General features: G+C 39.6%; 1 protein-coding gene across 1 annotated transcript; it reads left to right on the top strand.

The window, feature by feature from the left end:
- The first annotated feature begins 4,465 nt into the window (after positions 1-4,465).
- On the top strand, positions 4,466-20,613 carry TNFRSF11B (TNF receptor superfamily member 11b). The gene is made up of 5 exons (XM_015619920.2): positions 4,466-4,781; positions 13,873-14,242; positions 17,671-17,865; positions 18,189-18,413; positions 19,437-20,613. Exons 1-5 carry the CDS (start codon positions 4,752-4,754, stop codon positions 19,823-19,825), a joined length of 1,209 nt encoding a protein of 402 aa, XP_015475406.1. The 5' UTR covers positions 4,466-4,751; the 3' UTR covers positions 19,826-20,613.
- Positions 20,614-21,477: the final 864 nt, after the last annotated feature.

The raw sequence follows: 21,477 nt of genomic DNA, 5'->3' as shown, positions 1-21,477 counted from the left end.
CACAGCTCTTCAGCATTCCTTATGCTCATGCTGGTTTGCCTGTAGGTTGGAGTGACTGTGAAGCAGGCTGGGATGTAAATTTACAGTGCAGCAGTTTGGTGGCCCCTATACCAAGGGGGGGCTTACCCTGAACTCTAGTCATTTGACAGGTAGGAATTTGATCTTACCCAGTTCAGATTGTTTATATGACATGAAACATTCACAAATCCAGCTGAATTACATGGTGTCAATCCACTTTGAAAGGACACTAGAGAAGATACCATCTACCAGAAAAGGGTGTCCACACAGGGAACTAGCACTCTTCAAATTCACAAGCTGACTTAATTCCCCAGGTAGATAAGCCCAAACAGCAAAGAATATATGTCCTTCTTCACTTTGGAGTTGGAGAAGATGTTTCTAATTCTTTTTCCATTTTTTATGGCTGATAACGCAGAACTTATTTTCCAGTTCCTCCATTGCAACCTTTGAATCCTATAATACAAATCAAGTTCAGTTTTGATAGGAAAAGCTCCATATTTCCTTCTCTGAACACAGTTTGACAGGTGGGATTTTCTTTTTTGTATATTAGCCCCATGTATATGCCTCAGATTTACAAAACAAGCCAAAGTCCCAATTAAAAAAAATGAGGCAAATCCACTTACAAGATCAAATCCACTTATACTGTTAAAACAAAGTTAACCATGTAGGTATAAGCTTTCTCTTGACAACATTATTAACTAAATACCTTTTCTCTTTCCTCAGTATATATTGACATGAATTCTTTTCCCCGAGGTTTCTGAGTTACAACATAGAAAAAGGATGAGGCAATAGCTGCAGAAGGTTTTCTCCTACTTTGGTCAAATCTAAGACACATTTTCCTGCTACCTGCACCACCATACTGCCTGCAGATTAACAGTATTCTTTAAGATTCCATTTTCCAAGTGTTCTCAGAATAGTTCAGATCATCAGCTCTTACAGTTTAAAGACTGAGATTCATTTCTAAGAGACAGCTGTAATAGCATGGTAGAATGCTAGATTGTTGCCTTCTTACAGCTACTAATATTTTTGTTTTCAGAGACAATCAATATTTTTGAGATTCCTCTTCTTCTTAGTTTGACAGAAATCTCTTAATGACGAGTCTCTGAGTGTTCTCTAAATGCAACATGTGGTGAACTCTAAGTTCCAAGCCTGAAGCCACAGTCTTCCCACTGTTTGTTGCTTGGGCTCAATAAACATCACACTGATATATTGAGATGACTCAGTGAGACAGTGTTCACCTGCCAGCACCAGCTCACTGGTCGGGACTTGTGAATTTTTCCAGATATCAGACAGGCTGGAAGAGCAAAGCCATTTATAGACCTGGTGATTATAATGATGCATGGGAACAAAAATAGATTTACAACAATAATAACATCCAGGACAGCAATACAAACAGTGAGGATAAAAACCAGGGAAAGATAAATACCTGTCTGGAAATATGACTACTAGTGAATCAATAAGTTGATGTCCTAGCAGAAGCACATCACACATCACTGCAGATTGAAAGCAACATAGTGTTGGTAACCTTCAGTCTGCCCAATGCAAATTGTCCTTTTTCTCCAGTCTTATGTACTGTTACAAGTGGCAGTGAACCATTTCTGTTAGCTAGAGGGTTGTTTCTGCACCACTTTTAACTAATGACTGTTAAAATAAGCTAGGTGAATTCCTGTAACATTGAATGAATGGTTGTAATACTGTAATAATTACAATGCTTGTAATACTCAACACTTCAGGTTTGTTGGTGAAAGAAGAAAACTTGAAAACCTGTTTTTTCCGTTTCTTTTCCTATGCCAGTTTGCAAGCTATACTATGAATGATGAATACTTTAAGGCACTTAACTTATAAAAAATAGTTTCAGTCTGTGTCCCTTCTCTGTATGGCATGTAGTCACAAACGGTTCTTTTAAACACTGCTGAGAACAACTCTCTTGTAGCATGGACAAGTGTTTATTACAGGGTTTACTGCCTTGGCCTGTGATTCTATGCTCTGCAAAAGCACATCTTAACTAATTCCCAAAGGCAAAGTGGCAACATTGTAAAACACTTGTGAAAACATTCAAACTGCAGTTTAAACCTTGTTAAAGCGCAGCTCTTCTTTGGAAAGTGACACTGAAAATGGCAGTGTGGGATCCTGTATTTTTTGTGCATGTGTGATTTCAGGATCAAACATGCTAAGTACAAGCATACAGTTCTCTCCTAACATCCACAGCCAGCTCTACAGCCTGCAATGAGATTTGATAGTTGAAACTTTCATGTTCATATATGGTTAAGACGATGGTCACCTTAGCAGCTGTCCCAACATGCTATCATCATTGAAACAGATACACCTTTCCCCATTCCATTTACCTGAATGAGCTTGAGGAGAATCTGTTTTCTTCTCATTAACTTGTCAGTTTTTTCACTGCTTAGGGATGAAAAATGTCTTTTCAGATAAGTGGGCATATCTAACTCTGAACAAAAATATACACAAAACAATTGTGTCAAATAAGAGCACACTTCTTAACAACAGCATCATTTTCAGCTGAAGAATTTTAATGGCTTTCTAATTTGTTTTCTGGTCTGGTTAATTGCACAAAATATTTCCATCTCTAGAAAATTCTGATATAAACACTATTGTCCATAGACATTAACTTGTTTAAATAGGCTTATGAGCTATAGCTTTATTTCTCTATATTTTTCTCTAGAGAGCCAGCTGTTGGGCATTTATGGCTAGTACCATAGCAATAAGAAGACATAGCCCCATCCAAAGCCCATTGAAATTCAGTTAACAGTGTTAATTAACCACAGGGAGCTTGCTATGTATTTGGTGCTTTTCTTTCTGCTATACCTGAGATAAAAGCAATCAGCCCCACCTACCTCCCAGGTTCCCCTGACCTGACACTGGAGCTGCTTCCAATCAGAAGAGACACATTGTCACGTCTGGGTCTTGGCCTTTGAGAGGATAAAAGTAATTTAGTTTAAACTTCTGCTCATGAATAATAACTTGAGCTGATGGAGTTGGTGTAGCATTATGGTTGAAGTTGGTTCCTGTATGGAGAACACCATACCCACACATGGCTATTCTGACATGCTCAAATATGTCCATGTCAAGAATAATCCTTCCCAGCACCCCAACAAAACGAAAATGTAAGAATGTACAGGTAAAATTCATCTATTGGCAGTACTGTGCTTTTATCTGGGCGGTAAATTCATAAATATATTTAAGAGTAAGTGCTAAAGTACTAAAAAGTTCTGAAAAGATTACAGGAACATTTGCATCATCCATTCCAGGTACAATACCAATCAAGTGGTGACTACTACCCATCAAATACCAGCAATGCTCCCTTGGGTGCCAGTTTTCTGACTACTACCCATCAAATACCAGCAATGCCTCTGTGCCAGTTTTCACAACACTTCTTACAGAGAACTTACAATTCAAGTGTCTTGGATTTTTATCATCCTGACAAGTGCAACCAGCATCTGTTTCAATCTTAGGTTATGCTTGACACATGTTCAAATGGCTATGGACTGTAAGGAGGCACATGTGAGGCTGACTTTGAAGATGATGGTTTCCAGACAATATAGCTGAATTTTTATGAAATAATATGCAGGCTTTTTCCACCTAATTCTTGTCAATCCTGCTCAGCCTTGCGACTGAAAGGGGCAAAACTGCACAGCCCAGTGCCAACAGGGGCCCCAGTTTCAAATGCTCAAGCGCTGGTATAGCCAGAGCTGAGGTTTTGGTCTGGCCTGTGAAAAGGGAGGAAAAAAACCCATCTGTGAAATCTGGAGGCAAATCAGGTTTGGCTTCTACCCCAGGATTCCACAGGCTCCCATAATTCTTTATAGCTATCTGCAGGTTGGGAAAGGAAATCCTTTCTCTTCTTTCCTCTGCTCCACACCAGGCACACACAGGTTCACCAGGGCTTCTGTGGAGCGCTCGGAGCAATCCCGGGAAGCACGAACAGTCAGGTTTGATACTTATGGCTTTAGAAAAATGCCCTTTTCTAACTTAAACTAAGGGGAAGGAAGAACAGTGCCCTGAGTGGGGCTTCTCCTGTGGACAGGAGCATGCTGAAGACACGACTGTCGCTAAGAAGTCACAGAAAGAGCCCCGTGTCTCCGCTGCCCCGGGCCTTTCCCCCGGGCCTTTCCCCCGGGCCGAGCCCTTCGGGCCGCTGCAGGCCGCCGGCGCCCGGCAGCCTTGGCGAAAGGCGGGCGCCGTCCCTCGCATTCCTGCCTCAGCAGGGAAGGGGAGCGAACGGGGACCCTCCTTCTCCTCAGCCTCCCCGCCCTGGCCTGGCCTTCGCTTCCAGCCAGCCCCGCCGCTGGGAGCCCCCGGGAAGCCGAGCCAAGTCACCGGAGCCTCCCCTCCGGCCCCGCTGCGGAGCGGAGTGCAGGGCGGCAGAGCCAGCCAGAGAGCAATTAAACCCTCCCCTGGCCAGCCCCTGACACTCCCTCCTGCATTTTCCAGTCTGTGGTTACGGCGCTCAAAGGGTTCCATTAAGTCACCAAGTTTTACAGGTTCCTTAAAAAAAATAAAAAGAGTGGGGGTGGGGGGAGGTGAGGGGGAGTGCGCGAGAGAAAAGTTTGGTCATGGCAGGGAATGTGTGATCAAAGCTGAGCCCAAGCTTCCTGTTACACCGGGACTATATATATATCGTCTTTAATGTTGGGAATGTAAGCAGCTGCCGGAGCCTGGCGCTGACTCTCTGCCTGGTTCCCAGCGCGCTGAGGTTTCTTCCACCGACCACAATGAACAAGTTCCTGTGCTGCACGCTTGTGGTGAGTCCCTTCGCAGAGGTAGACAGGCTCCGGGTTGCATTGCAGCTTCAGACATCAGGCTGGAGAGACACACGGCTTTTCTGCTGGGGTTTTTGTTTTGGGGTTTTTTGGTGGGGGGGTTGTTTGTTTGTTTGTGGGTTGCTTTGTCTGCTCTCCGTTTTCTTGGTAAACCCTGTTCGTTTAATCTCTCCACACTTTCCTGGTGAGTTTGGAATGTGATGGACACGTCCAGCTCCAGGGAGACAGCAGGGATTTTTATCCCATTCTCAAGGTAGTGGCATGATTTGCTTTTATTTTGCTTTTTTTTCCCTGACTTCCCTCGTTTTGTAAGGCCTTACAATAGTGGTCTGAAGCAAAACCCTATCTGGAGTAATGAATTTAGAAACTCTAGGCTAGAATGTTTGTTTCTGATTTAGAAAAGCTCCATCCCTGCCTGCCTCTAATCTCTGCTGCAGTGGCACTCTTGGTATCTCAGATTCTCAGATACTGGGATGGCTTTCTTACCCAGGAAAACCACTGTGAACTCCACCAAAAAACCCCCACAAGTGTGTTGTTCCTAGAAAATTCAGCTTCATATGCAAGAAAGTGATGAATTAGTAGTTGTGTCAGTAGTTATTACAGAAGAAGTTGGGTTATTAAATCTGGTATAAGACCCTGCTTTAATAAGTTTTTGTTTACTTGGTGATTTAGTAAGATACTTCCAGATGCAAATTTAGAGATGTTAGCAGTGCAGTAAATCTTTCAAAATGTTATTTAATCCATTTAGTCATATGGAATTGTATATTAGTTCAGTTTAATTAAAACCTGCTTACAGACAGATCCTGTATTTGGAGGCTCTTCATCTTTTGCATAAGGAAACTTTCAAAGAAAAACATTAAAAAAATAATATTCAGAGTAGGCTTTTGCTTATGCCAGCACAGTAACTTGCTTCTGGGTTGTTTTTGGTGAGTACAACAGCATTAATGTTGTGGCAGAGCATTAGAACTGAGATCCATTTATTCTGAAAGCTTTTTATAAATGCAACGAGATTTCCAGGATCTGATGAGTAATGCATGTTTATTACTCTCTGTACAACTTTCTGAAAGAGCTTTTTGAGAAACAAACCCAAAGTGATTAATGGTGCAAGGGAAGCATAGTTTGTCAGGCTTGTGGTCAGCAGATTGAAACTCAGGACAACTTTTTCATCCCATGTCTGATGTTGTGCCTGCTTTGTCAATATGAAATCACAGGAAGTTAATCTGGGAATTTCAGCAATATCTGGTTATCAACCTGGCTTCTTATCTGTGACTGTCATCAAATAATCATATACATACCAAAGAGATCATCATCCAACTGCATTATTACTACAAATATTGTGAAATTTAATTAAAATTAGTGAAGTTTAAGTACTGTCAGATGTGCTAAAGCTCAGAAAAGTAGCTTTAGTATCCATCTAATAATAACCCTTTTAGGAGGCACAACTGTACTTCAAAGTTCTCTGTGTTTGGCTCACATGTCTCCAAACCTAGTCTGGAGACTCTGGATCAAAAGAGACTTTTGGGACATGATGTGCTTTCAGCCTTGGCCTCTTTGCTCAGTTTTCAGAAAGGTTATACCTGCTGATGCTCATGTTTGTGTTGTTTGCTTGGAACACTAAAGCTGCTTACAAACATTATTAAATTGGACTGAATGGAAATAAATTCCCCAGAGCTGAATCTCATTACTTGTCACGTAACTATCTTGACCCTTATACTTGACCTTTCTCTATTTTGGATCTCTGGACACATGTGACATTCTTTTTATGGCCTGCCTGTTGGGTTTGCTGTGTGTAGGCAGCAGTGGCTTTGCAGCCCGTGAGGGTAGGAGTTATCTTTCTGTCTGACTTTCTTTCTGTCTGTCTGCATGTGTCTTGGTTAAAAATAAAACACTAAGGTTACCAGAAGAATTTTTAAAATATATTGTCACAATTGACGCAACACCTACTGTTCAAATCTCATGGAAAAAATTTTGTTCCTTCTCTACAAACACCTATTTGCACATAGTACTGGACATAAATTCTCTAGCTAGCAGTCAGTAATTTTGTTAGTAATTCTGTCAGTGCAAAAGCAGACTGTAGTTACAGTGGAAACATCTCAGGTTTGGGTTAGCTCTAAATCTTGCACTCTGGTGAATAGTGTTCCAAAATGTTACAAAATATGTTATACATATTTTGGAGAGTATCTGGTTAGCTTTCCCTGCTTTCTCCCTCTAAAAGTTCCAAGGCAAATGTAACTCTTGTAAATGAAGACTTTGAATATAGCACTTCTTTGATAAGATGTAAAACTGCTCTTCAGCTGAATTTCATTTTCCTACCAGTGAAAATGAAACAGTAGTTTAGACCCCTAAATTTCTTTGTGAATGACAACTAATGGTGCCTCAAAAACACTCTACAAGACTTGACTTTTTGACATATTGCTTTACTGACAGAGAAATGAAGACAGTGTTTCATAGCCTCAGTTTTGAATATGGGTCACTCAGGAGAGCCACCAATTGAACTCCTTATGTAAAAGAGCAGCCTCCACTTTATAAAGTGTCTTCCAAACAAAAGTAGGTCCTGTTATGTCCAAAGTGAGTGGATTACAATGAAGCAGTTGGCAGAATGGGGGAAGAGGTTTATAAGCTGAACTCAAGCCAATGAAGATAACTCCATGTTAGATTTCATTGTGTACCTGGCACTTTGTCGTGGTCTGCAGAAAGGTCCTTCATCTGGGCAGTGCTCTTGTGAGCCTGCAACAACCCATGGGTCAGCAGTGCTGCAGAGCTGCTGGCCCAAAGAGGTTAAATCTGCTGATTGCATGGGCCTCCAGGACAGCAAGATCAGGATGAGAGCTAGATGGGAGTAATTTCTCCCAGGATGACAAGTAATTTACTATGGTAATTTTCAGTAGGTGGATGTGGATCTTGTCCATTGTCACATACTGGATCTGAAATACAAGCTACTGATGAGGAGGACCTTGATAATATCATCCAGTGCTGTATTTTGCCAATGGGATTTCTCTGGGCCTGTGCATGATTTCAGTGAGGAATTCGGTCTAAGCGTTGAGGATATGTGAAGGCCTCCTGCCTTTGGTTTGTCCAAATACTTTGCATAGAAGGCAAAGTAAGAGAATTGTGAGTTTTTACTTTGAACCCAGTGCAAACACTGGGAGCAATCCGACAGATGTCTTGAACGATGATTTATCACACAAGAAAATATGCTTTGGAATACTTGTGGAATGCAAAACAGAAACAGATTTATCTTTCTCAGCAAATTAAACATTCTCCTTTGGTCTACAACCCAAAACCACAAAGCCAAGCTATATAATAATATTTTCAAATGCTGAAAAGCCGCTCTCTTTTCTGCCACAAAGCAGTGATTTAAAGGGATGATGCTTGAAGGATTTTTACTTCATGTGCTTTGTCTTCTAGTTCATTTTAATTCAACAAGAGAAATCAAGCGGCTCTTTGCCTTATATTTAAAGATGAAAGAATAGGGCGTGTATTTTTTTATGCCCAAGATCTGAAATGAAATTTTACAATCACATTATTTCTCTTTCAAAAGCTTCTTCTGAGGAATCAAACAAATGGACTGCACAAGCCTTTTATGTTAGCACTGTGTATGCTGACATAAGGATGGTATGGAGAAATATAGCTTCAGGCCTAATGTTGCTGAGTGACACGATGAAAGAACTGCTGTCTAACCTTGGGTAATTCATGTTGAATAAGTTCTCAGTATTTAGTTGCATCACACTGACTGACACTAGACTTATATTTCAATATTTACAGTTCATCCCAATTCCTCACACTAAGACAGCCATCCTGAGAGGTGCCCAGGATTTTCCCCAGGGAGATGGAGGAAGATTGTATTCTTCAGTCTTTTTCAGAAGCGAGTCCATGACACTAGAACTCAATTTCACACAGTAGGTTGTTAGATGTAGTTAATGACATTAGGTTTTGTTCCAGTTTTCTTTTGCTGTAACAATTTTATTATTGATAGCATTTCATAGTCATAGAACAAAGAACTCCCTAACCTTTGTGAGGTTTTTTTAAACTGAGCCTTGCATTTCACTAACCCTAGAAAAAATTGTTTACAAGTGAATCACACTAAAAATTTGTCAAGATGAAAAAGAACTGAGCATCATTTTCTCCCCTTAGTGCTGGGATATGAAGAATTAGCTGGGGATTTAAAACTGAAAAAAACCTGCCTGGATCTCTTTAGTCTGTTTGCCATCTCTTCCAGGAAACCAAATATATTTGCTTTCAGAAAGGCATTGAAAGCTATATTTAAGACACATGGGTTTCTTACACCTGCTTCTCAGTGAAAGGCTGTTCCCAATCTTCCTCTTACAAGAGAATCCCCTTTTCGTTTGCCAGCATTACCCTTTAATGGAGGAAGTTCTTCTCTCCGAGTTCATCATCTATCTGTACTGAATCCATATCTTCTCTTGTGACTTGCCAAGCTATTGAAAAAGTCCAGATCCTCTCCAAGGAAAAGATCTCAATTTCCTTCTAAAATTTCTCTGTAGCACTTCCTAGTGAATTAACCTTTCCTAAACAAGGATGAACAGAACTTTACACAATGTTCTGAATGGCAAATCCATTAATGTGGTCATGTGCAGCACTGATAGATGCCAGTTTTGGATTCTTAAGGGTTATAGGATGAACATACTCATTGTCCCTACTTTTGATTCCAGTAGACTGAAGCAGGACTTGTAATTTCTTCCTTCTTTCAAATTAGTACATGACACCTTTTCCAGCAAGAGCAAAACAGGCCAGTGCCAGCATGATCATGGAAGAAATCTTTCTTTCTATGAAGCTTTTGGGGAGACTACTGTTCAGAACTAGTAAGTTCTGATCATGGCACTTTGGTGTGCTCAAATTTTGCTCAAATTTACTGTTTCCTACAAAAGACATTCAGATGCTTAGTGTGGAGGCTACCTTTAAATATGGACATTCAGATCAGAGGTTTTGTGTAGCTAAGAAACTGCTATCAAGTTGGTCATAGCATAGTTTAGGAGAGAAAATGTCAGGAATCACATAAAATGCATTTAAATACTATTTTAATTTGTCTTAGGAACATGCTTTTGAAGGGCCCCTCCTGATCATCCTTATTTACTGTATTTTAGTTTCCACATCTGAGCAGCCCTGGAGTGCACAAAGTGGATTTACCAAAGTAAACTGAACTGATGAAAGTAAATCTAGAGATGGACCCCAGAGACACACCAGATGCACTGTAACCACTAATGCATGCTTGTCCATGAGAGCAGATTGAAGTTAGTCCAAAATATCCCCTCAGAATAGTACATAATGTGGATGTCAGGTGCTTTGCACCATCTGTTTTGCTCTGCAAATCTGCTGTAACAGGTGATGCAAATTCCTAATGTAAGCACAAACTCAGTGTGTGTTAGGCCAGGAGAAAGGACAATTTAGTGATGTTCCCCTCCAGCTTATTCTGTGAACTGGGGGACAAAAGAGTATTTTCATTCTGTTTGTCCTAAATTGCTACAGTAAAACTAGTGAAAATTGTATTTCATTATCTTCCACCATAATTACTGATTTCTTGCGAAACATCTGAAAAGCAAATTGACTTTGCTTTGGCACTTGATGTTGGTTTAAAGATAACGTCTGATTTGCAGGTTGCATATCAATATTCAGAATACTCAGGTGTGCTATGTGTTTTCAGCCTATATATAAAACAATTTTTCAGATCTTTTTTTTTTTAGTATTATCTAGTAACCTACAGTAGTCTTATGAAGTGTGGTATTGGGGATTGAGGTCTAGAAATGTACTTAGCAATATACTAATGGTCTAAAAAAAGTCCAGAAAAAAATGCCCTAAAAAGACTCATATGCTGTCTGTGGCAGTGGTTGATATCTGATGCATAGAAGATTTGGAAGAAAAGGACAGAAAAACATTACTATTTTTGTGAATTCAGTTTTTGATTTGGGATTTCTTGATCAAAAGGTGATGTTTATATTTAATAGTCCTTTATTATTTTCATCCATTACTGTGTCAGTGATGTTGGTAACATCTTGAACTCGACTCTTTGCAGTGTCCTATGGCATTGCTAATAGGCCCATAGTAGACACTAAGGTAATCTAGCTCTGTTTTGAAAATTCTGTATAAAATACTCTGGTAAAATTCTGATATATTAATTGCATTTATATATTTAGTTAGACTGAAGAATCTTTTTGTTGTAATATTTTACTAAATAAAATAGTTGGATCCTAGCATACATGTGGCTCAGCCACTGATCAATGGATTACTGCAGCTACATAATATATGTTTCTGGGAAAAAAAAGCAAAACAAGTGTGATGTGCTTTTCTTCTAAAAGTACAAAGAAAAAAAAATCAAATGGAAAGACTGATTGTTCTTTTAGTGATTCTGATTTATTAATCCTATTATTATGGGGTTTGGTTATGCTCATTTAGATTAATAACATTCTAGTTGCCATTATTAGTTCATAGTTATTGGTTCTTCCAAGGACAAAATTCTGTATGTCTTGCACACACATGGTTTAAGTATTGTTTTGCTCGATTTTTAAAATCAATTCCTCTCAAGTTGTGTTGAAATGTTTTCAGTTTTTATTGGCTTGTTTTCCACAGCTGTAGGTTCTTCAGGAAGCAAGTGCCTCCATTTTTCCCTACAAACTCCTATGCTTTCACACCCTGATTATTGAATTCAAATTAATTTTTATGCTGAATCAGCCTCTTGCAGCAAAACTCTTTGCTTGCCTCATACATGGTTTCAACTATGTAAATAGTTGAGTAAGGAAAATAGATAAAATCTTGTTATTCTAGCTCCTACACGTTGCAGAGTAGAGTTAACAGTAATGAAATGATTCACCACCTGTTCATTATGTGAAAATGTGTCACCATGGGCAGAGGCACTGCCCAGAGGAGCAGATTCTACTGCAGTGACAGCTCTGGATTTGTGGGGAGCTGTGCACTACAGAGCAGGAACACTGTGTTTCTGCCCAAGGATGTACTGCCCATATGACTGGTTGCTGTCCCTAATAATTTTCACAGTGTCAGATTTTCACCTCTCTTGGGAATTGTCTTGGGTTTCCACAGACACCTGCATGAAGTGTGGGTTGATGCTTGTCTTTGTAGCACCTGTGCCACCTGTTGAGTCAGATACGTTCTGTGAAGTGAATGCTTGTGTTCATGCAGGTCTTGGACTCTGGGATGCTGTATTATCTATTACTGAATTAAAACCATAGAAGAAAACTTTACTGTTCACATCAACAATTAATGAGATTACTAGGACTTCCTTATTACTAGAGTCATAAATGTAGATTTACCAAGGGTGGGGGCATTTTTCCTCAATGTAAAGCCACTCACTATTAGAAAATGTGCTGCACCCTATTTGTTAAATAGATCACATGAAACAGATCCAGTCATTTAAGGAAAATGGAGTTGTTCATCAAACTTCAAAGACTAATAAGGAATTTCTCCCAATGAAAGGTATTGTGCATTGAGACCACAAGAAAAGTGACAGCTCCACCTCTAGAAATCAGATAAGTTATCAGAGTTAGTCAAAGGTAGCTACAAGAGGCTGTAGGGAATATCCATACTATCTGCATTTCATTCCTAAGCCTAAGTATAGCTGTATGAAAAGTGGATTCATAGAGTTGCAACAGGAGAATGCATTTAAGTGTATTTGCTTAAGCAGTAAGAGTTCCTAAGTTAAGCACTAAAAGTTCCATAAGTTAAGTCACATCACTTGTCAATTGTGTTAATGCAGATGAAGTTTTAAATTGTCCTTTCCAAACTTAATAAGATTATGGCTTTAGAAGTGCCATGATGTGGCAGAAATGAGGCCCTTAAATGAAGCATCTCAAGAAAATGCAGACTTAAAAAAAAGAAAAAGTAAATTCTAATTTTACTTTGGGGACATTTGGAAAAGAGAAAATATATGTTTGAAATTGAATTGGCAACTCTGTATTAACTGTCAGGGGTTAAAATAGTAACAAAGACAAGTCAGTTAGATCTATAATTTTATTGGATACACAGAAAAATTTCTTAAGTCAGATCCAGTTTACTTCATCTTTACAAAATGTACAAGTTTTGGAAGAGAAGTGGCACCTGCAGCCGTACACGCGGTGCTGGGATAGAGCTGGGTTATCAGTGAGGAGAGTGAGCTATTGGCAGACCCTGTGGGGATCAGGGTGGTTCTCAAGAGTTTTTTTTGTGGTAGACTGGTGGAATCACAAAACTAAATTTTCAATTATAAGACCAAAATGAAGTGATATGGAGGTTGTCTCAGACCACTAGGTCCCCAATCACACCAGCAAAGCAGACTGCTGTAGGAAGCAGGAGGACTCTAGTTGTCATGGCATGTGCCTGTACTGAACCAGCTTTTCACAACAACTGTGAGCATGTGATTTTAGGTAGGAAATGAAAGCATTGGCCTGGTCTCTTCCAGCTCATGCAATTAAGTCCTCAATGTGCCCTTCATAACTTGCATCATTCTTTACCTTTGTCTCAAGCTGTGTTTTCATCTTTGATGTAGCTGCCACATTAAATCACAAGAGCTTCTGCATATCAGTGCAAAATTAAATGGAAGGCATTAAAAAGTAAACTGTTGTTCTAGCCATTAATTTCTGGTAAAAAAATACTGTAAGAGAAATAGTGTAAGGAATCACCTTTAAAGGTATCTCTGGTGACAGTGAAGTACAGTGGTCAGGTTCACACGCTCAGGCACAATTCCTTTTGCATTTGAATACAGGAATACAAAGGTGCATAATCCCCACCTTTGCCGTGCATTGGACAAATTCTCTGGCGCCAGGCAGTAAAAGGTCATTGTCTAGTGATATTAAAATGTTGTAAATTGGAGAAGAATAGGATCTACATCTAAGGAGGGAATCACTTAGGTCAGGAAGATTTGCTAGATCCAAAAACTTTCCCATTCTAAGACAGACATGGGAGAGTCTGGAAGCTGGCCAGTATCTCGGAAATTTCTAATGCAAATATGTGTTTGAAGGCAGTGACATGAGTAGACTCATAAACTCATTGAAGTGCAGGTTTACTTGTGATCATCGTACATCCTGGAGCTAAAAGGAAGGGATATTTTATTTTCCTGTTGCTATAGCTCTTGGACATTTCTGTCAAGTGGACCATCCAGGATGACTCTCCCCCCAAGTATCTCCATTACGACCCGGGGACATCTCGCCAGCTGCTGTGTGACCAGTGTCCTCCCGGGAGCTACGTGAAGCGGCACTGCAGCGCCAGCAGCCCGACGCAGTGCGCCCCGTGCCCGGCTCAGTACTACGCCGACGAGTGGAACAGCAACGAGGAGTGCCAGTACTGCAGCACCGTCTGCAAGGAGCTGCAGTTCGTCAGGCAGGAGTGCTCCAGCACCCAGAACCGCATCTGCGAGTGCGTCCCGGGCAGGTACCTGGAGCTGGAGTTCTGCTTGAGGCACACGGAGTGTCCGCCCGGGTTCGGTGTTGCCCAGGCAGGTGGGTCCCGCTCCTCCACACGCACAGCCGTAATCAGAGCTCTGCCCCATGGCCACGACTCGTGGCACATACACGATTAGGAAAGAGGCTTGTCCAGACGAAATTGCAGGACGGTAAATTGTGAAGCCAATTGAACCTGTTCTAGTCTGCATCGTTTGGACTGTAGCCAAAGGAAGGTTTCTCAGTGGAATACCCCGCTCCTCCTGTAATATGTAACTTAATGGCAGTAGCAAATGTAGCAAATTGCACTCTAATGAGAAACATGATGGATTGCCTCTTTTAAAGGAACATTATCCGGAATGTAGTATTTGTGTGTGTGATAAATAATAATGTTTTTCATTTTGAAATCTGCTGTTTCAAGCAACTGTGCATCTTGACAAACGCCAGGAGCACTACATGTGTGACACCCAGTATATAATTATAACAACATTAATATAGCTCTAGCATCAGTGCAATATGTGGCAAAAATTAATTATCAGCATCCTAGGTGGAATTCTTAGGGAAACTGTTACTATTATCAAGCAAACAACCATTTCTTTGTCAAGCAGGCTGGCATAGTGCTGAAAGTCTGGTGGGGATATAGAGCAAAGCAGTACTTTTTAGTGGAGTGTATTCTTCATTTAAGACAACATAAATTGTTAAACCAATAATTTGTTCTTCCCTCAAAACAAAATACATCATTTATTGTTTGGCAAATGCCGTGGCCCAGTTTAGCTCCAGTATTTAACACAACCTGAAAGAACTGTAAACTGTCGTTGTACCAGAGCTTGATAACTGCCTGGAAGAGAGCACTGAAGAAGGAAATGCAGAAAAACAAAGTGTCTCAGACACCCGCAGGCAACCAGACTACAGAATGATTTCACTAGGAATGACGTACCTGCAGTGAGAAACACTAGGGCAGGCCTGTACATTTTAGAGCTGGGCTGAATGACAGACTGGGAGTCCTTTTCTGGGTTATGAACCTCTCACTAGAGAGCAGCTTTGATGTAAGGAGAAATGTCGCTGCGGTAGCTGCTCACTAGTCCTTGAGTAATTGGTTGATGAAGCTTTACCCTGATGCCCTTCCACGGTTAAGCATTTCCACTGGCAGCTACCATATTTCCATATTTTAAACCTTCATTAACCTAAACTATTATACCCAGGAGCTTGGGTTAATGAGGTTCCACTGTATCTCGGCAGCAAGTCAAAAGGGGCCAGAAACAAAATCCTCAGAAAGACTTTGGGAGGTGAACAAAGTATAAATTGTCTGAGCAACCAGCCTGCTGCATCCCTATGAGCACGGTTAAACACGGCAGACAAATTTCAATCCTTCAATTCAGAATGAAGCAAGCTTTTAAAGAAGATTAAATGTTGAATTTTGTAATATATTGAAAAGTTGGTTTCCAAAACACCATCAGATTGAACCAGCTAAACCTAAGCAGACCTCAAAAAAGGAATGAAAACATTGTAAAAATAATTGCATCCCCCTGTGTCAATAGTCAGTTTTTGAAGTGTGGCAACAACTAAGAGTTTAATAAGCATGTACTGCACTGTGTTACTGCTTTTTGCCATATGATAGCCTTGAACTCTGTAATGAAGCAAATTCAGGTAGAATAAAACATAATAGCAGAAAAATATTATTCCATTCCCACACAGGGAGATGGTGTGTTCCAGTGCCTCATTTAAGGCTTAAAGCATAAGAAATCTGTTTCCCTGGTGCCCGTTGCTCATGATGACTCTGGGATATCACTTTGCTTTTGTAGTCCCTTTTTGTTAGTGCCCTATACGAGGCAGGGTTTATAGCAGCATTGTATTGGGAAAGCAGCACTGCTGCAAGGCAGCTCTGTCTCCCTGGTGGTGTTTCCCTGGGAAGAATGGGGGATTCCAGGAGAGTTGAAGGGAGTGGCAGAAGGGCAGACAGACAGCGGCAATTTGTGCCCTGAGCAAGAGTGGTGAAATAACCAGTGAAGAAGCTGGCAGAGCTGGAGGGTGACTTTATGATCAGTCCTGAGAACACTGATGGATTACCCGGTATATTCCTCTCTTGTGCTGCAAAGATTATGCAGTAAGCTCTGAGCAGAATGATGCACCACTTGCAGGAACACTCCTTTCTTCCATTTCCTTGCTGCCAGAACACAACAGCAGCCTGTCTGTAGCAGGGAAAGTTGCTAAAATGCATGTCTCAGAACAGCTGATTGCTGCCTGCGCAGTGCAGGTGCAGCCCGGAGCTGCAGGCAGTGCACTTCGCACAAGGCAAAGGTGTGGCTGCAGAAAGCACAGAATTTGGGAGGGGGCTGGCACATACACTGTCTCTGGCAACTATAAACTCTTTCATTTTCACTCGTTGTCTAATGAAGTGCTAGGTCAGGTGGTATGAAAGTACTATTCTTGATTTCACAGCTGATTGAAAACGTACTCTTTTTCTCTAAGGATTTCCCAAAATGAAATTAAAAAAAAGCAAAAAAAAAACCTACAAAAATCCCTAAAAAACTAACTTAAACATCCACCTGTAAATACTTTAAAAATACACTAGATGGAGGTATTTTCTTATTCAAATGTAGTTTCTAAATTTTTCAAATAAATTTTAAGTGTGTGCTTAAATTCAAGTTCGGTAATGCAGTATTAGATACCAGACTTCAGACTTGTTAAATGTTGGATGAATAAGGATGAATTAGGAGTGAATATACACCAGTTATTGGTGCTGTTACTTTCCTGCCACTGTTGGTTAGACTGCATAGTTTCAGATCATAGATTAATTTTCTTACTCCTTTTAAATGTGCTAGAAACATGTTGTCATTCTGTTGTTTTATCATATATTTAGTTCTGAAGTAAAACTATGCATTATAATCACCAAGCAAAACATGTATGTGTATTAATTTTATTTTTTTTTATATTGGACACTGCTTTCTTCACTTTTAATAACATTTTATTCAAGCCCCAAAAATAATTTCAAAATTGTTGTCTTTAGTTGGATTGTATTTTTATCTAGAACTGAAGTAACCCGTTCAAGTAAGGTTCTGGGCAGCTATTGCAGAGTGAAATTCAGAACACTTTTTTCTGCCACTTAATTACTTTACAGAATATTTGTATAGTTGAAGGATGAAGATCAGGCATAGTGTAATGTCTGAACAGTCTCAAATAATTGAGGTTTTAAAGATATTACTTTACTAAATTACTGATTTGATCAGCTATCACTGATTTTAAATTTGGTAACAGGCATATTTAAGAGTACTATTTACTGTATTCCATCAGCAGGAACATCCTTCTCCTAAGGCATCTTCTGTCTCTTTTCTTTTCCTAAGCGATTCCTTAATAGATCACAAACACAAAAAGCAGAAGCATGACAGTTTAGAGAGGAATGTTTTCCTTGCTTTTTATATTATTTTTAAAATATTTTCCTACCGTTGAGGTTATGTGTAATTGGATGCATTGTTTTCCTGTTTCCACAGGTACCCCTGAGAGTGACACTGTATGTGAGAGATGTCCAGAGGGATTTTTCTCAAATGAAACCTCCTCCAAAGCAGCCTGTCTTAAGCACACAAACTGTAGTGCCCTGGGTTTCAAAATAGCTTTGAAAGGAAATGAGGTTCGTGACAACATCTGTCAGGAAAATACAGATACAACGCCTCAAAAATGTGGAATAGGTGTGTATCATGTTAAGTAAGAGTGCTCTGAAAACATACCTTTAGTTATCATTAACATTAATTTACCAAAACCCAGGATAAAAATACCTAGCTTGTTAACTCTTTGCCTGCTATGGTGATGACCATAGTAGAATTTTAATTATTATAGTTCAGGCCAAAAAAAACTCAAGCACAAAGAGAAATGGCACTATAAAGACAATTTCTTAGTCTGTTTTTAAAATGCTTTTCCTTATCATTCTTGCTTCATGGTTGTTTTGGGTTTTTTTCTGAGATGGGCAAGGTAAGAGACTGGAACAATTGACATCTTCTCTTTCTCATTTCAGATGTAACCCTGTGTGAGGAGGCTATGTTCAGGTTTGCTGTTCCTACTCATCTCACATCTAACTGGCTGAACATACTAGCAGACAGCTTGCCTGGGACAAAGGTTAGCACAGAAAATATTGAAAGGATTAAACAAAGGCACAGCCCTCAAGAGCAGACCTTCCAACTTTTGAAATTGTGGAAGCAGCAAAACAAGGAACAGGACATGGTCAAGAAGATTATCCAAGGTATCTTATTGTGATAGCATGTGCATTACAAACAACCTTCTGAATGACATTTTAAAAATTGCTTGGATCAAATATCCCCTGGGGATGTGTTGTGCTTGGAGAAGGGCCTGCAGGCCTTCACTGAGATACATCAATGCAGTAAACATAGAGAAGTCAAGGGGAAGCAGGAACAGAATTCCACTTCTCCAGATCAGTCAAGAACGGAATTTTTCCCAGACTTGTAGCCCACTTTGGGGCATGTGTTGTGCAATGACCAAGTTCCCCTTTTGAGACTGCCCAATATACAAATAATTTTGATCAACTGAGGAAAATGTTTCCCACTGTAATATCTGAGCAACTGAGGTTAGAGGGAGATGGTTCCCTGCAGCTGAGAGTGCAGTTTGTCTTCTGTAAAGTAGAGGTTGACATGTTGGACTGAAACATTTATCCACAGGGTGGGGGCGCATGGGAGTGAGGAATACATAGAGAGGCTTTCCCTTCTTTTTCCCTTCTGGCACCTCTTTGTCATGCTGATTCATTGCTTTGTTTGTGCTGAATCTACCAAGACACACTTCAAAGATGAAATAGTGCTGCAGTACTAATATAAAGGTTTTTTACAACAGTCAGGCCAGCTCTTCATGTAAGCCACCATCAACAACCACCACATTCGAATGACATTTTGTCCACTCAAAACAGATTTGAAAAATGCTGCAGAAAGGATTTTTTTTTACCCCTCTGCTAGTCTGAGAAGTATCTAGAGTACTTCAAATTCAAAATTACTATTTTAACAAAGTTTGCCTAGGCATTTCTGAAGAGAATGAACTAAATTTTCGTTCACTGGAACCAAATACTAGGAGTCCTATCACAGAAAGATACACAACATTTTACAGGATAGATGGTCCCAAAAAAGCAAAGATGAGAGAATTACTTGAAGCAAAGAAATTTGGAAAGCAATTTCATCCTGGAATTTTGAAGTTTTTTGGTGGGCTGCAGTAAAGTTGTAATGTGCTGTACTTACCTCTGTTCTCTTTTTGCTTTCTATAGATATTGATCTTTGCGAAAACAGTGTCTTAAAACACATTGGCCATGTGAACCTCACCTTTGAACATCTCAACATGCTGATGGCAAGCTTGCCAGGCAAGAAAGTTGGAAAAGAAGATGTTGAGCGCACAATGAAACTATGTCAACCCACAGAGCAAGTTCTGAAGCTTCTCAATCTGTGGAGAATAAAGAATGGTGACCAAGACACCATTAAAGGTTTAATGTATGGACTGAAGCACTTGAAAATGTACCACTTTCCAAAACGAACCATCCAAAGCCTGAAAAAGGTGATTAAGTTTCTTCACAGATTTACAATGTATAGATTATACCAGAAACTCTTTTTAGAAATGGTAGGGAACCAACTTAAATCTGTGAAAGTAAGATGTGTCTAACTTAAGATATGTTTCTTTCTCCACTGACTATTTTTCCCTAATTACTGCCAGCAGTAATTAAACTGGAACATTATTTCAGCACATTTTGATTTACTATTTATAGAAATGCCTGACTGGAATAGTCCTAAGTCTCCTGCAGTGGTTTTGAAGATGTTTTTTGATTTTTTTTAAATTCTCTTTAATAAAAATCACTTTTGTGAAAGCTATTAACCCAATGGTAACACTTAGAGCCTGATTCTGCATTTTTGCACATTCAGAGTTGAAAAGTCCCACTGTAGTCACTAGATGAGAAAGGAATGCCAGACCAGGCTCTAATCCTGGAGTATACAGTATATAATACAAATACAGTATTTGCTATTTATATTCTTCAAGGAATAAACATTTTTGTTGTACATATTTATTAAGTTAAATGGAAATTGTATGAGACTGAATTTTAGGAAGAGAATTGGAAAGCACACTGTATATTTTCTAGTTAAACAGAAATGATTCCATATATTTTTCTGGCAAAATTTTGTAGCATGCCCTAAGAGTTAATAATTTCTTTACAATTTGTATATAAAAAATGTATTGTTGCTTAGTATTATTTGTATAAGTTGTGGTATCTTTTGGTAAGGATGTTTTAATTTATCCAATGATTTTAACTCAAATACGGTGAAAATATAGCTCAAGTGACCTGAATATTTAAATATTCTGTGAGGAAGTGAATGTACCATATTTAAGAAGCTGGATTTTTATATAGAATTTATAATCTTATTTTATAAAGCAATTAAATTTTTCAGTTTACTTTTTGACTGGTGTTTTACTCTTGATTCTACAGTAGGAACTAATTACAAAGTCAGACTGTGTGGATTTTGCACTTTATCTAGGGCTTGGGTCTCTGCTGCTCCCTGTCTGGTCTAGTAGTTAATATGTGAACCAATACTGATCAGCACTGGATTTTCATGGTCACTGAAAAGGTGTAGAGGAAGCTAAGAAAGGCTTAATGGTTTCAGTCTAAAAGGCCCAGGTGGTTGTGATATGACCGATTCAAGTTCCATAGACACATGTGGCCCAGCACCTCTCTTGGCCCAGTGACTTTCTTGGAGAGCTCACGACCTTTGCCCTAACCACAGCTTGTAATTTCATGGAGGAAAGATGATGAATGGGCCTGACGAGCTTGGAAAGCCTCACTTATTGCCACTGCGCTTAAAGGAAGGGAGCACAGAGAGGTCACATAAAAAATAGTCCTTTACCATTTCTCTCAGCTATAGAATGAGGCACCTACAAAGCCCTGAGCCCCATAAAAACAGAACAGAGAGTGGATGAGTGTCATTGTCAAAAGCTCACAATTTTAAGGACCAGTGGTCATTCACAATGCAAGCCAAAGGCTTTGGTGGTTTCAGAGAATGACTGTGCTCTTGGGGCTTTTTCTTTAAACCATGTGAACAGAGCTTGAATATTCAACATATTCTTTTCCATTGTGTAAGGAAAGGAAATCCACAAGCTTTTAGCCTTGTATGACAAATACTCATCTCTTACAGATGAGAGGATCTTAAGCAAGGAATGGAAAGAGAAAGAGATTTCTGGTTGATACGATAGGTGCTCACCAGAATTGCTCTCTATCTAGTGGATACAAATGGGACATACTGATTTAAAATATTTGGGATTTATTT

Source organism: Parus major, chromosome 2, assembly GCF_001522545.3.
Source record: "Parus major isolate Abel chromosome 2, Parus_major1.1, whole genome shotgun sequence".
Lineage (NCBI taxonomy): Eukaryota > Metazoa > Chordata > Aves > Passeriformes > Paridae > Parus > Parus major.
This window is presented reverse-complemented; position numbering and strand designations above follow the sequence as displayed.